This window comes from Xenopus laevis, chromosome 6S (assembly GCF_017654675.1).
Source record: "Xenopus laevis strain J_2021 chromosome 6S, Xenopus_laevis_v10.1, whole genome shotgun sequence".
Taxonomy (NCBI): Eukaryota; Metazoa; Chordata; class Amphibia; order Anura; family Pipidae; genus Xenopus; species Xenopus laevis.
This window is the reverse complement of record NC_054382.1, coordinates 61,301,466-61,317,522: the sequence shown is the minus strand read 5'-3', so window position 1 is coordinate 61,317,522 and position 16,057 is coordinate 61,301,466. Positions and strand designations below refer to the sequence as shown.

General features: G+C 39.5%; 1 protein-coding gene across 2 annotated transcripts in view; it reads right to left on the bottom strand.

Moving 5' to 3' along the window:
* Positions 1-16,057, bottom strand: part of epb41l4b.S (erythrocyte membrane protein band 4.1 like 4B S homeolog) — a 156,423-nt gene that overhangs the window by 59,840 nt on the left and 80,526 nt on the right. For both annotated transcript variants that reach the window (XR_005962239.1, XM_018269392.2), the window contains exon 3: positions 14,000-14,042. Coding sequence is in view for 1 of the 2 variants with exons in the window: in XM_018269392.2 (XP_018124881.1) it covers positions 14,000-14,042 (43 nt within the window). In the remaining variant the exon portion in view is untranslated. The remainder of the gene's footprint in view (positions 1-13,999; positions 14,043-16,057) is intronic.

The following is a 16,057-nucleotide window of genomic DNA, read 5'->3' as shown; positions in this document are numbered from 1 at the left end:
CCTGTTACAGCCAAGTTTATGATCTACAAGGACCCCAAGGTCATTTTCCATTATGGATTTGCCTAGTTCAGTCCAATTATGGTTATACGTGGCTTGGATATTTTTAAATCCCAGGTGCATGACTTTACATTTATGAACATTGAATCCCATCTGCCACTTAGCTGTCCAGATTGCCAGTTTGTCAAAATACTGTTGCAAGGATGTCGTATCCTGGATGGGATCAATTGGGCTGCATAGTTTTATGTCATCTGCAAACACTGATAAATTACTTACAATACCCTCCCCTCAGTCATTGATGAAATTAGTTTAGAAAGCAGTCATTTCTAGGGCATGGTATCAAAACACTTTGTCAAAATACAAACCGATCTACTGCTCCACCGCTGTCCAGCATCTGACTTACCTCATCATAAAAAGCAATCAAATTTGACATGGCCTATACTTCATAAAGCCATGTTGATTGCTGCTCATAATGCCATTCATTAGAACAAAATTATGAATGTGATCCCTTAACAAGCCTTCAAATAAATTGCCCACCACAGCTGTAAAATTTACTGACCTATAATTGCAAGGCTGAGATCTTAATCCCTTTTTAAATGTTGGAATGACATCAGCTTTCCTGTAATCCATAGGTACTATACAAGATAAAAATGAATGCGAGAAAATCAGATATAGAGGCCGGTCTATAACCTGGGGGTGTATGCCATCTGGCCCTTGTGCCTTGTTCACCTAAATTTTCACTAAAGCTTTATGAACCATATCCTGAGTCAGCCACTGACTAGACTGAGCTGAGGCAACAGTGCAGCTAAGAGGTGGGCCTGGAAACTTGACTCCTCTATTGTGTACAATGAAGAAATTAACTGATTTAGCACATTTGCCTTTTCTGTATCTGTTACAACCATACTGGAACCATTATTTAATGGTGCAACACTCTCAACGTTCATCTGTATTAAAAGGAGCATAGATTGGCGGGATGAGGGGGTTATTCTTCCACAGTACAGAGCATTGGTACGGCCCCATCCAGAATATGCCTAACAGTGTTGGTCTCCAGCTCTCAAACAGGACATTATTAAATTAGAAAGGATGCAGATAAGGCCAACTAAGCTGGTAAAAGCTATGAAGAAAGACTGGCCAAGTTGGGGTTGTTCAAGCTGGAGAAGAGGTGCTTAAGGGGTGATATGATAACAATTTATAAATATATAAGGGGATCATTATTATAATCGCTCTTATGCATTATTTACCAGTAGGTCTTTCCAGCTGACACAAGGTCACCCATTAGAAGAAAGGAGGAGGTTCTGTCTTATTCAATAGGTTTTTTTTTTAAGTGAGAGCTGTGAAGATATGGAATTCTCTCCTTGAAGCAGTCGTACAGACTGATACATAAGATACAAGGTTATGGAAGATAGCTCATAGTACAAGTTGATGCAGGAACTAGTTAGGCAGGTTATACTGTATATAGACTTACAAGGTTGAACTTGATGGACGTGTGTCTTTTTTCAACCTAACTTACTATGTCATTTTTTTTCATGATATAGTGGCATATCACAATGATCCAACTATTAACTTCTTTTTTTAAGTGCTAAACCAGCAGTGAGGTTGTTTATGCTAGCACTACCGACAGCTCTGAATATTTTTGCCAGTTTTTAGGCCAATGTCACACACAGCATTCTTCCACTGGTAGAGAATACTATGATTTGGCTAGTTTCTGGACCAGTTGAATGCGAGCAGCACCATTTGTACTGTGGCACTGGAGGACAATTAGTGTGTGTGACAGAGGCCTTAATAAGAGTAATTAAGCAAAGATCTAGCAAACAATGCACAGAAAGTAAATATATATTTTTATTGTTGATGCATTCTTCAATTTAGATGATATTTACATAACTCTCTAACCAAGGGTTGCCACCTACATTTCACACAGTTCAGTATTTCGAAGGGCTGTCCGAGTGAAACCTTTTTGAAAAAAAATGACATTGCGATCAGCAATTGGCTGATTGACCTCATCAGTCCCGCCCCCGACGTCACCGGTCCCATCTCCAACATTATGCACCCCACCCCCTTGCCCATTTTCCGGGCCCAGCAAAGGTGGCAACCCTACTGTAATCTGTATCCCCATTGATCAAAGAGTGACTGCTTTGTTATCGTATGCCACAAACTTTAAGTCAAATTGCTTCACTGCATTTCATCTGGTCACTTGGTTCTTATATTATTTTACACACAACCTTAGTTTATATAGCTTGCAGAGATATTTGCAGATGAACTGCTCAGTTTCCACGTCCCTATTCTCGCAGACCATAACTGACAGCGGGTGTCGCAGATTCCCTCTACCCTCCAGCAAGCCTGACTCGACATCAGTGTGACTCTAAATGCTGTTTGGGCAGGAGTGGCTTCAGATGCATTTGCGCATGTGCATATCTAACTGAAGCCGCTCTTGCCCGAAGATCGGTGACGTCAGATTTGTCAGCGAATGCGCAAACTCATGAAGCCGCTCCTGCCCAAACAGTGTTCAGAGTCACGCTGATGTTGAGGCAGGTTTGCTGGAGGATAGAGGGGATCATCAACACCCTCTGTCACTTGCAGTCTTCAAACAAATTTAAACAAGAAAGGGAGCACTCACTGATCCAATGGGGATGTTCCTCTGTGCTACTACGTGGTATCGCCCCAAAAGCGTGATACGTCCAACCAGATTATTTACATTCACAGAGCACAAGCTGATTAAAAACATCCTTTTATTGGAAAATATTAAAAAAACAAGAAGCGCACCATTATCTACACGCTAGACGCATTTCGTGGTCACAGCCATTTTCTCAAAAGCAAGACTGCGGATGTAAAAAGTGGAACAGTCTTGCAAATCTGCAAATATCTCTGAAAATGTAAGTTTTAGATAATATAAGTAAATGGCATTTATGTGCATATTAACTCATTTAACACATATAACAGTACTTATTTTCCAAGGTGAACCACCCCTTTAATGGTTGGTGCTCAATCAACAGAAAGAAACTGTTAAAAAATATATTTTCACTTTTTAACGATACAGGTTCTTTTTAACAAAAGCATGACATAGTATGGATTTAGCCACAGTTTAAATCATGGAAATGGATTGAAATGCATTTAATCAATCCCTGTGGAGTCAAAAATCCATTTCAATTCAGTTTCTTACAGCCCTTTATTTAAATCACCTCCTTTTATACATAACTTTACATCAACTGCTTGCACTGAAAGTTGGTCTTGTGTATTAAAACATACTGCACAGCACCACTTACTTGGGGAGGCCAATTTATCAAAAATCACTTTTCTTCAGAAACAAACTTTTTTTAAAAAAAAATACAGGTAGGGATCTGTTATCTGGAAACCTGTTATACAGAAAGCTCCAAATTACAGGAAGACTATCTCCACTAGGGTTCATTACACTCAAATTCTTTAAATTTAAAAAAAAATAATTTCCTTTTTAACTGAAGCAGAGAAACCAACGTTGTTGGGGTGAGACGGGCTAAAAGGAGCCAAAAAAGCCCTTCACAATGCAAGACATGTAGTAAAGCCTTTTGAAAACAGAAGGTATTTACATGCCTCATGCTATACACATAGCACTGTGTTCATACTAAAAACAGGATTTTCTTACCGGTAAATCCTTTTCTCCCGGGCCCGTACTGTCAGTGCAGACGTATGGGGTAAAACCTGGATTTCTCCGGAGGCAGGACAAAAGAAAAAAACTTTAAGCCTTTAAGCTCCGCCTTCTCCCTTAATTATCCGGCTCTGGCCTTGCCACTTCAGTTTGCGTACCAAAGCCCTGGATAGGAGAAACTTGGAAAACATGCAAGGCATAACGGTATCAACATAAACAGTCATACTATTGAATATGAAATTAATCTCCTCTTTTTTTTTTAATATATTTATTTATATATATTATAATATTTTCTTTCTTTTAAATAATATAACCGGTAATTCTGGTCAGAAAGGAACCTTGGCAACCCGCCAACACCTCCTCTAAAAAACGGGAGGGACTTACTGCACTGACAGTACAGGCCTGGGAGAAAAGGATTTACCGGTAAGAAAATCCTGTTTTCCCAGGGCAGCCCATCCTGTCAGTGCAGACGTATGGGGACGTTCAAAAGCCATCTTCCCATAAAAACAAAGGGAGGGAGAATTTAAGGAGGTACTCCTGCCTGCAGCACCTTTCTCCCAAAGGCTGCCTCTGCTGAGGCGAAAATATTGAGCCTATAGAACTTTGCAAAGGTGTGAACTGAAGACCATGTTGCTGCTTTGCAAATCTGTTCTGCTGTGGCACAATTCTTCAGTGCCCATGATGTACTGACGGCCCTCGTAGAATGAGCTTTAACAGGAAACGGTGGCCGTTTTGAAGATTGTTTGTATGCAAAATTCAACTAACCATCTTGCTATGGTTCTCTTGGAAGCTGCTTGTCCTATCCTTGGCAGCCCATAAGCAACAAATAGAGCTTCTGATTTTCTAAAAGCTGTACAGTTAGAGTAATACTTTAGTGCCCTAACCACATCCAGAGTATGTAGATGTTCTCTGCCTCGTTCTGTGGATTGGGACATAGAGATGGCAGCACTATATCCTGGTTCAGGTGAAACTCTGACACCACTTTTGGTAAAAAGGATGGTATAGTCCTAAAGACTACTTTATCCCTGTGGAATACCATCCAAGGAACTTTCACTGAGAGAGTTTGCAACTTGGAAATTCTTTTAGCTGAACAAATCGCTAGAAGAAAAACTACTTTCCATGATAAAAATTTGTCTGAACATTCTGCTAGAGGCTCAAAAGGAGGCCCTTGTAACACCTTTAGCACCAGGTTGAGATCCCATGGTGGGGTGGGATCTCTATAAGGAGGCCTGATATGCATAACTGCTTGAAAAAATTGTTTTACTTCAGGTTGAATAGCCCATTGAAACTGAAAAAGCACAGACAATGCCGACGTCTGTGATCTTAGTGCTCCAATGCTAAGACCCTTGTCAAAACCTCCTTGGAGAAAACTGAGGAATTGTTGAACGGAGCAATTTTTCCAAGAAATTCTGTTCTCAGTACACCAAGACTGGAAAATTGACCAGACTCTGTGGTAAACTTTAACCGTAGAAGGTTTCCTTGCTCTAACTAAGGTCTTAATCCCTTCCTCTGAGAAACTTCTGTCCCTCCAGATCGGGGCCTCAAGTCTCATGCCGCTAAGCGTAACATTTGCAAGTTGTGGTGTCTGACTGGTCCTTGCAGCAGCAGATCTGGACGCAGTGGAAGTCGCCAAGGTGGCGAGACTGCCATGTACACCAAATCTGCGTACCACGCTCGCCGAGGCCAATCCTGTGCTACTAGGATTGCTTGAACTTGCTCCTTCCTTATTACTCTTGCCAACAGTGGGAATGGTGGAAATAGATAAACCTTCGTTAACTTCCATGGAATGACTAAGGCATCTGTTACCTCTGCCCTTGGATCGCTTGCTCTTGAACCGTACCGTGGAAGCTTGTTGTTCCTGTGTGATGCCATGAGATCTATCTTGGGCTTTCTGAATTTTTGTATCAAGAGCTGGAATACCTCTGGATGGAGAGCCCACTCTGCTTGATCGATCTTGTTTCTGATGAGATCAGCCTCCCAATTTTCCACTCCTGGGATGTAAATTGCCGACAGAATTGAGTTCTGACTTTCTGCCCATTGGAATATTTTGGAGACCTCGTTCATTGCCACTTGGCTCTTTGTGCCTCCTTGATTTTTGATATAAGCCACCGCAGTCACATTGTCGGACTGTATCCGTATTGGACAATTTCTTAACAGGTGTGACCAAACTCTTAATGCTCTGTAAACTGCTCTCAACTCTAGCACATTTATGTGCAGTCAAGACTCCTTTCAGCCATTCTCCTTGGCATGTCTTGTCATTCATTGCTGCCCCCCAGCCCGATAGGCTGGCGTCTGTGCTGATTACGGTCCAAGGTGGCAGTGACCGCAGACTGCCTCTCGCGATATTTCTCTCCTCTGTCCACCACCTCAGTTCTTCCCTTAGACTGATTGTGAGTGGAATGTTCACAGATCTTTGTGATCTCTGTTTCAATGAAACAGAAAATGCCTTTGAAGCGGTCTCAGATGAAACCGTGAGTAGGGAAAACGCCTCCAGAGTCGACACCATCAACCCTAAGTAGTCCTCTGCTGTGGGCTGCATCATTCACAGAAATCTTAGAATCGCCGCTTGTAGCCCTGTTACCTTGTCGTTTGGTAGTGCCACCATTCTTGTCCTGGAATTGAACTTCCAGCATGTTTGAAATGCAGTTTAGCAATCCTTTTCTCTTTATTGGATTGCGTGGTAGAGAAGAAGGAACAAATGCTCTTCAGGAAGGAAAGGATTTGAAGGGAATCTTGTAACCCCTTCAAACTATGTCGAGTGCCCATTCGTCGTGAATGAACTTTTCCCACACCGGATAGAAACTTAGAAGTCTCCCACCAACTGCTTCGGATCCACCCGGTGCTTGATGACCTTCATGCATCTGAGGTCTTTGGCACGTTGGGCTTTCTAGATTGTTTTTTCTGGCTGGGCCAGGTTGTTCTCTTACGTGCCGCATAGTTAGATGAACTGGACTGGTTATATGAGTTGCGTCTGAATGGACGAAAGGACCTAGACCTCCAAGACCGATTAGATTGTCTTCGATACTGATCCAGACGATTTTTCCGCCCTTGTGGTAGAAAAGTGCTTTTTCCACCAGTCCCTTCGGAAATAATTTGTTTCAATTCAGGCCCAAAAAGATGCTCTCCTGAATAAGGCAGTGAAATCAACCGACCCTTTAATGCATTGTCACCTGACCAATGCCTAAGCCACAGAGCCCTTCTCGTAACCACCGCATTAGCCGACGATCTTGCTGCCAATCTTATAATTTCCATCGCCGTCTCGCCTAGAAAGTCAAACGCTGTGGCTATTCGATTGAGTTCAGCTGTGAGGAACGAATCTTGTGTATAATGCTGTAACAGTTCTTGTGTCCAGAACTTTGCAGTACATGCCGGACCTGACGCTGCCGTAGCCGGTCTAAAAATTGCTGTTGTGCTCGCACACCCTCTTTTGAGTGCATTCTCCATACGCTTTTCCATTGGGTCTCTAAATGCCACGGCATCTTCAGTAGGAAGAGTAGTAAACTTAAACAACCTAGAAACCGCTGAATCAATTCTTGGTGCTTTATCCCACTTAGGTTTATACTCATCAGGAACAGGATACTTAGAAAAAAATCTCTTACTAATATTTATCCTCCTTTCCGGATGATTCCACTCCGAATCAATCGTTTGCGTAATAGATCTAAACCCCAGAAAACACTTTTGCTTTTTTGGTTGCAAACCTAATACTCTATCCGCTTTAGAAGCAGCCGTAGTTGTATCTTTTATCTCTAGCGTCTGTAGCATCTCTCTTAGAAGACGTTTTACTTGCTCCTGCTGGACAAAAATTGGCCCCTCTGAATCAGAATCAGATGAATACGATTCCATAGAATCCTGTGGCTGGTCTGAACTTCTAGATCTAGATAGATCTGAGCTAAGGGATGATGAAGAGGAAGATCTATGTCTCCTTTTTGAAACTGTGCGCTGCTGAAGCGACTGATGAACTGCCGTTTTTACCCACTTAATCAGCTCTGAAAACTGCTGCTGTTTAGAAGCCGCATACGTACCTCCTAGAGCTGTACGGATTCCAACACTGCAACACAGGCTGCATATTATTTTAAGTCCTTTCCAAATGAATTCAAGGCAGCAGAGGGAGGGCGGCATGAGAGGGGAAAACACTCCCGGGACTCTGACCCTAGAACAGGAGGGCAGGGAGGCGCGGCATCGCTAATGTAAGCCCTTACACCAACCGGACTCACCTGCGCCTGTAATCCAACTGCCCATGGCAGGAACAGCCTGCCTCTTTAATGTGTATATTCCATACCGGCGATACATCCCCTTCCACTTGAAGGGGGAAACCACCGTCCTCTTCTTGCCTCCTGGGCCTAGCTGACTGGGCGCAAAATTACCCTAGGGTATAGGGTACTCTTAGGGTATACTTGGACACCACGATTTTTAAGAACTCCCCACTTGGCAGACTCAGCTGGCAAGGAGGGGGAGTCCCTACCCAGTCCTCTAGGGAATGGACTCCACGCATTCCCTGGAAAATAAAACAAAAACGAACTATTCTAACTATTTACAAGGGGAATAAAATCCATGTCCTACCTCCTAATCAGGACAAAAGAAAAAAAAAACTGAAGTGGCAAGGCCAGAGCCGGATATTAAGGGAGAAGGCGGAGCTTAAAGGCTTAAAGTTTTTTCTTTTGTCCTGCCTCTTTTATCCAGGTTTAACCCCATACGTCTGCACTGACAGGACGGGCTGCCCTGGGAAAATTCGATTTTAACTCTCGCATAAGGCATAATGGGTGAAGACGTGCAAATCACTCCCTTATGTCCCTATGGACAACTATGCATCCCAAATCGCTGGTTTTATAGCACAGATACAGCCTAATAGTTCAGAGCCATATATCCAAACTTGCAGACAGCCTGTTTCGATCTTGTTAAATCTGATCAGTGCAAGATATTGGAAAATGGCTTCTGAGGAGGTAGGAATTGGAGAGTAGTGAAGCAGAGAAAACAACCTGCTTAGGGTGAGATGGGCTAAAACAAGCCAAAAAGCCCTTAAAACTGTTTATAAATAATTCTTACAGTAGCCAAAACAATCATATTGGGTTTAATTAAAGGGTGGTTCACCTTTAAGTTAACTTTTAGTATGTTATATAATGGCTATAAGCAACTTTGAATTGGCCTTCATTTTTCCGTTTTATAGTTTTTAAACTATTTGCCTTTTTCTGACTTTCCAGCTTTTGAATGGGGGTCACTGACCCCAACTAAAAAAAAATGCCCTGTAAAGCTACAGATGTATAGTTATTCCTACTTTTTATGACCTATCTTTCTATGGATTCCCTCTCTTATTCCAGTCTCTTATTTATATCAATGCATGGTTGCTACCCAACCCCAGTTCTGAATTCTGTGCATCATTTCCTATTTGTTACTGGTTATATCTTTGCTTAGGCTCTCTATATTCATATTTTGTGATTAACCATTTCACTGCCAACTGATTGGGCTAATTTGTTACTTTTCTTGCCAGACCATTTTTGAACATTTTGCTCTCTGTCACTTTAGGGGTCTTTCCTGGGAGGGGGGGTTCTTTTACCCAGGAAAACAATATAAAGTTTTTTTCAGGAAAACCCAAAATATGCAAGAATTTTGGTATAATTCCACTTCTTTAAAAAGATATATCTAAGTGACTAAAACAAATCATGTTTGCCATAATACAATCAAATATAAGAGAAACGATTTATTGTAAGCACACCAAATATATTTATAGTACAAATATATATATATATAGTTTTATGGAGATTTTTCATTTGTATGGATCAAAAATTCGAAGCAGTACACTACTAAATTTCCAAAGCACCGCTCCACAAAATTGCATACGTCTGATTTCAAGGCCAAACATTCCACTAACAGTAGGTTTCCCGTAGAAATCTACACATTACTGGAAAGAACAGATTCAAGACTGATGCAAAATGGGTAAATATAGCTTTGTACTCCAAATTGCAATCTGCAATATATTTTTTAATAAAACTTTGTGAAATGTTTTATAAATGATCTCAAAGCTTGCAGTCTACAGCATCATATTTCCCACATATCAGTAGGTAACCAAATAAAATACCCTAAATATGAATGAATGGGGTCCACTGAATAGTTTGATGCCCAATATGCATAGGTTTACCCAAGTATGTAGCATACGGGGGCCCCGAAATGAAGACACCATGTATCAGTTCTGTAATGCCAGAAACCACAAAATCAACACATTTCCAGCATTTTTTTTAGGGGCAAAGGAAAAACATATTTTTGGAAAGTACACATTTTCTCAAATCCAAATTTGGCATGCATGTCTTTCTATCCCAAAGTACAAAGTCTCAAAGCTTTCCAAAATTTGGAGATTTTGGTGAGATTTTTGAAAAAGCATCCACTTTACAGCATCTTATCTTGCACATATCATTAGGTACCAGGATAAAAGACCCTAAACAAAACGTTTTGGAGTCTGCTGAACAGTTTGATATGCATAAGTTTACTAAGTATGTGGCATATAGGGGACCCAAGATAAAGATCCATCATATCAGGTACAGCAAAATCAACATATCTATAGCATTTTATGAGGGTTAAAACTACAAAAAAAGTACACTAACCCCAGAAAGCCATATATTTTTGGAATGTACACATTCCCCTGAATCCAAAATGGGAACACAGGTCTCTTTTCTTCAAAGTACCAAGATGCAAAGCTTAACTAAAGTTGGTGATGTTGGTGGCATTTCCAAAAATCACCCCAAAGCTGAACAATTTGATACCCAACATACATAGGTTTATCAAAGACCCCAAAATATACATTGTGGATACTTATTTGATGGCTTTCATTTGCCCTAATTTATAAACACACGGCCAGTTTTAAGTGTGGTAAAAATTGCAAAACAAAAAAAAAAAAAAAAAAAAAAGGATGGTGACCCACTGCTAACCATATATTTTTGGAAAGTACACATTCTGACAAATCCAAAATGGATAATTATGTCTTTCTATTCCTAACTACCATAGTGCAAAGCTCTGCTAAAGGCACAGGTTTTTATGACATTCTTGAAAATCATCTAAAAATATTGCAATTTGCTACATACACCCAATTTCTTACATTCTAAATATAAATGCCAAGGGTCTACTGAACAGTTTGATGTCCAATATACATAGATACACCAAAGCAGGTGGCATGTGCCGACCCCAAATCAAAATAATGCCTATGAATTTTCTTAGCTGCCAATTCACCTTCTTTGAACAAAACCCTGACTCTGCCTATTATGTGCCACAAGACCCCCTAACAGTACCAAGACCCCAAAAAACATATTTGGAAAGTACACACTCTTCACAAATACAAAATTGCTAAAAATGTGTTTCTACTCCAAACAATCAACTGCAAAATGACTAAAAAAAAACTTAAGGAACAACAATGCAAACAAAAATCAAATACAATAAGGCAAATCAATGAAATAACAAAATAACTGATCCAACAGTGTAGTTAGCAGTCAGAATACTTAATCCAATAGTCACACTATGATATCAACAGTTTTTAGGGGAACAACAAGAGGTATAATGATAAACTGAAGAACTAAAAAAATAAAATAAAAAAGTATAAGTGTGTAAATGTGTGTATGTGAGTGTGTAAATATGTGCAAAAGTGTGAAAAATAATAATGTACAGTGTGTGTAAATGTGTAAAGAAAGGTCAAAAACTGTTTCTGTGTGCAGGGGTCCTTGGTATCATTGAGGGTTCCAGGATTGCAGGAAGTGAGTGGCTGGTGCTGGGGACACTAGAAGTAAAGTAAAAGTCAGGTCTTGCGACAAGCGCACTGCAGAACTGAGGTGGCAGCCCCCTTAGCTCATTTGCTAGGGGATTGAGGGCACATTTGACTCACTTAGAGGAAAACGCTGATAGTGCAGCGAGGCAGCCTTTACTGCGCCTCACCTAGGTACTACGTGCTTATCAGTCAGAGCATTTTCCTGCCAGCAGGAAAGCTTGCTTGCATTCTACATTGTTTTTTGTGGTCCCATAAATATACAGTGAGCCCTCAATTCTACATCACCTCATTTTAAGCTTTCCCATATAACCAATATATACGGCATATCCCTGATTTTACACCATTTTTCTGGTGCCCTAATAAATGCAAAATCAAGGTTCTAATATATAATGCATAAAATATTTTCCTGATGATACACAATTTTTTCTGGTTCTCAAAAATGTGAATTTGGGTTTCTATTGTATTTGAACTTGTAAATTATTTTAGAATTTTTTACTTTTCTACGAGATACTTTGTTGCAAAATGATCCTGTTTCAGCCTTAATCTCCTTTTATGCAGTCAAAGCAGACTTCGGTGAACTTCCACTGCAGCCTTATGGAAAAAATTGCCAGGCTGCCAAATATGTTTAAAAAACAAAAAACTGTAGTAACTGACCAAAGATTTCCATGTCATAGCAGAACACTGATAAAAATACGCTTATATTCTATTCGAGTTACAAAAAAACAGTAATGACTGATGCAAGGTTAAAAATATTTTTTTATAGCCCCATCAGATTTTGAGTAAAACAATGCAGGTTGTTTTGTATATTTAAAACAATGAAATAATTGACTCTGTATAAACAAACTAGTGATATTATAAAAATACCTAATTAGGTTATACAAACAATGATCTCTACTGGAAAAAGAATAAAGGGCAGATTTTGTAAATCATTAACATTCTATCTTATTTATCTTGTAAAATTTTGCATTTGAAAAATTTCACATAAATACCCAAAAAGTGAGACTTCATTTTATTGACTAACTTATCATTACTTTTTTTTATTAAAATTCTATTAAAATTACTTTTCCTGAATAAAATCATTTTCTAAATATAAGCCATTAAAATGTTCTACTATATTAAAACACTGTTTTAAATATGTCCTTACCCTCTAGAAGCAAACCTTCTCTATCCTCCTGCTCAGTATCAGAGTTGTTTTTCATAGTTAACCCAACCTCCACCATCTAATGTTATTGGTTTAATGCACATGTCAATCTGAAGCTTGGCATCCAATCAAAATAAAATTTCGTACCTGTGCTAAAGATGTCTGCCAGTTGAGTTTGAGGCTTGTACCAGGCTGTCTGTGCCCTCTCCCATTGTACAGCCCATCTCACCCTGTTCTGCTCCTAAACAGGAAAAGTGCTAAAAGTCTCCGTAAATGCACAGGGATTGGATCAGCTACACTGCATAATGCATTGCGCTAAAGGATGCTCTTCTGTACTTTTAGAGGCCAGAAGGATGGCCTCCTGTGAAGGGTCGTTGAGTTATCAAAGAAAAATAGGCTTTTAGTTGACATATATACAAAGTATTTGTAGCACATCTAATATAACATAAAGGTGTAAAATATTTGAGCACATCTTGAACATACCCAAGATGAGAACTATTCATTACATGCATGATGGTGACTACTTTGTTAAAACTGTGCACCTGTATCTGATGCACTTAGATGTTGTAGCCTTCCCAATACACAGACTGCAGTTCCCTGAAAGTGTTCCCTGATAATGTACCCCATACAGTAAGATATAAAAATATTATATGAAGTTCCAAATTATGGAAAGATTCCCTAAGGGAAACCCATTGTCCAGAGCATTCTTTATAACAGGTACCATACCTGTTCTTTACAGAGAAATTACATATAAAAGCACAAGGCAGAAAGGTCTCATATTTTACAACAGGGGGCAGATTATTTATTCAGTATCAGAGAGTCATGTGACAAAAATGACATTACTAAGCACCGTTTATAAGGATATATTTTACAGAATATTCATGTTTATGGATATTATGTATTATATGAATACTTGCATGAATGCTGTTAAGGATGAACGTTACGAAGTTTCCTTTTTTTCAACCTATATTAATTATGCAAACCTTGAGTACACTGCTACTCAATCAACTTATAAAATTTGAAGTGTATTGCCAAAATCAACGGATATTTTTCTGCATAGTCATTTTTATGAAGGCTTTTACCCCCTTAAATTGATGCATGGAACATTAGCACAAAAAAGAAGTTCACACCTAACTGATCCAGCTTTTTAATCTACTTTTGTATTTTAGCCTAGTGGCAGATGTCGCAAATATCGGCCTGTGGAGGTCAGACAGATACCTACAATGTCAGACACGGACTATGATAGCATGAAAAAACAGAAAACAATAGAATATTTCATCAATTTACGCAGAGATACAGTTTTAACCATATTTATAGTTTTTTGATTTGATTACAGTTTCCCACATTGCACACTGCTCTGGTGCTACTCCCACCAATTAAAAGACTGATATGAAAGGGCCAGAGAAAATTAAGTGAGATCTTAAGAGTTACAGGATTATATATTTTTTTAACTTAGTTCAACAGCAGGTATGCTTAATAAATTGCAATGTTTACTTACTTTTTATTTGTTTCTTTATAAGCTTAGTGGGATCTAGCCAGTGCTGGAAAAAAAGAGAAAAAATTTATAGAAATAAGGCTCTCTATAACAAAGTAACACTTCTCCATTACGCAGAATCAAGTTACCTCTAAAAAGCCAGCACATATACAGGTATTTAACAATATGGTGAACAAAAATCAATTTACTCTGAGTTATGTATGAACTATGGCACTTCACCCACATGCTGCTACTGCAATTTATATATTTGATGAAGGACAATGATAAGAAATGTTTATAAATATTTCAAAAGAAATACAGCACAGTTCAGAATCTTTGAAACACCTAAATTGTTCTGACAGGACAACAATGAATATTTCCATTTTCTTTTTGCATTGGAAGCACTAAGAAGTCCCTCCAAGGGCAAACCGCTATATTTTTTATCACAACCTCATTTCCAGAAAAGTTGAGTTGATTAAAATGCAGACAGAATGCCCAATCATTTAAACCCTATATTTAATTGTATATAGTAAAAAGATAACTTTAAATCTGATATGAAACTGGGAAATTTGGCTCATTTCGAATGCGATGCCAGCAACACAAAAGTTGGGACAGGGCATATATCCCCAGTCGCCCACACATAATACTATTATTCTTCCTCTCCTCACTCAACCTCTATTCTCCTAGTCTCTTTAGTTATACATTCTATAACCTATTATTCAACCTATTTAGCCTCTTTATTCTCATAGAAATAGGGAATGGCCATGAAATAGGTCAACTGTTTAGCAGCACAAGGGCCCACTGACACCTGGGCCCACCGGGAGTTTTCCTGGTATCCCGGTGGGCCAGTCCGACACTGTATATTCCACTGTGTTGCACCACCTCTTATTTTAAAAAACAATATTTGGGAACTGACTAGACCAATGGCATACCTCCCAACCGTTTTCAGTGGACAATCCCGTTTTTGACAGCTCAACCAGCAGTCTTGCTTTTGTACTGAAAAGTCACAACTTTCTCTGCACTGAACAGCCAGAAAAAATATACAAAGTTTCTAACTTAATTGGCTTTTGGCAGAGAGCCAATAACAGCCATGAAATGCAAAAGCCGACAATTCATTGCACCAGTCAGTTCCAGTTAACAGATACCCAGATGGCTGCCTAGTTAACATAAGTTCTGCCTACGATTTATGCCAAGCTCGTTAACCAACCTTGCCTTAACAGCTCAGTTACGAAACACCACAATACAATAAGCATTAACAAGCAACATAACTTTTCTCATGGGTTAGTTGGGTGGCACTCTGCACTCCCGTCTCTTCTCAAGGCAGTCCCAATGATGAATGAGACGTGTATAAACCCTGTATTTCCTGGGATTTGTGTTGCTGAGCTAATCCTAGGATCTGCCTGCCAATCACTACCTCAGAAGTCGGTGCCCTAGCTTTTTTGCCTGCCTAGCACCTGGTATTATTCCCTGATCTGTGGCTGTTGCTTTCCCATGCGCCTAAGGTCTAATAGTCCACAGGTTCCAAACGCTACACTGCAAGAACACAGGCATGGTGAACACTATGGGGCAAAGTTACTAGGACGAAGTGACTATGCAGGCGAAAATCGCCAGCGTGACATCATTTCAGTACTTCGCCGATTCCCTAACAGTCACTGGTGTAACGTCTCTAGCGAAGGAGATAAACTCTAGCGGTACTTCTCTCCTCTAACACCTGGCTAATTTGCGCTCTGGCGAATGTACGCAACTATGTAAATTCGCTAAGATGCGGATTTTACTGAACGTTAGACCACCTCAGACCAGTGCAATAGAGTAGATAAGAGTTCTTCAAAAAATAGTTGAAAATTTTTCTAAGTCCCAAAAAAAGCTAGCATCTTTTCCCTTTTCAGGGTGATAGGCTGTTAAAGAGCGTAATTTTTTTTGGTGGTAACCGGCTTCCCCGCTACATTTCCTAACATATGGCACATAAACTATACACTCATCTGTAGGGCAATATAACATCTTTATTTTATTTTATTAAAGTTTCCCGGACTTGTGTAGTGTAATGTATTTGCTGCAACATATACGTCCATTAAACTGTAACTT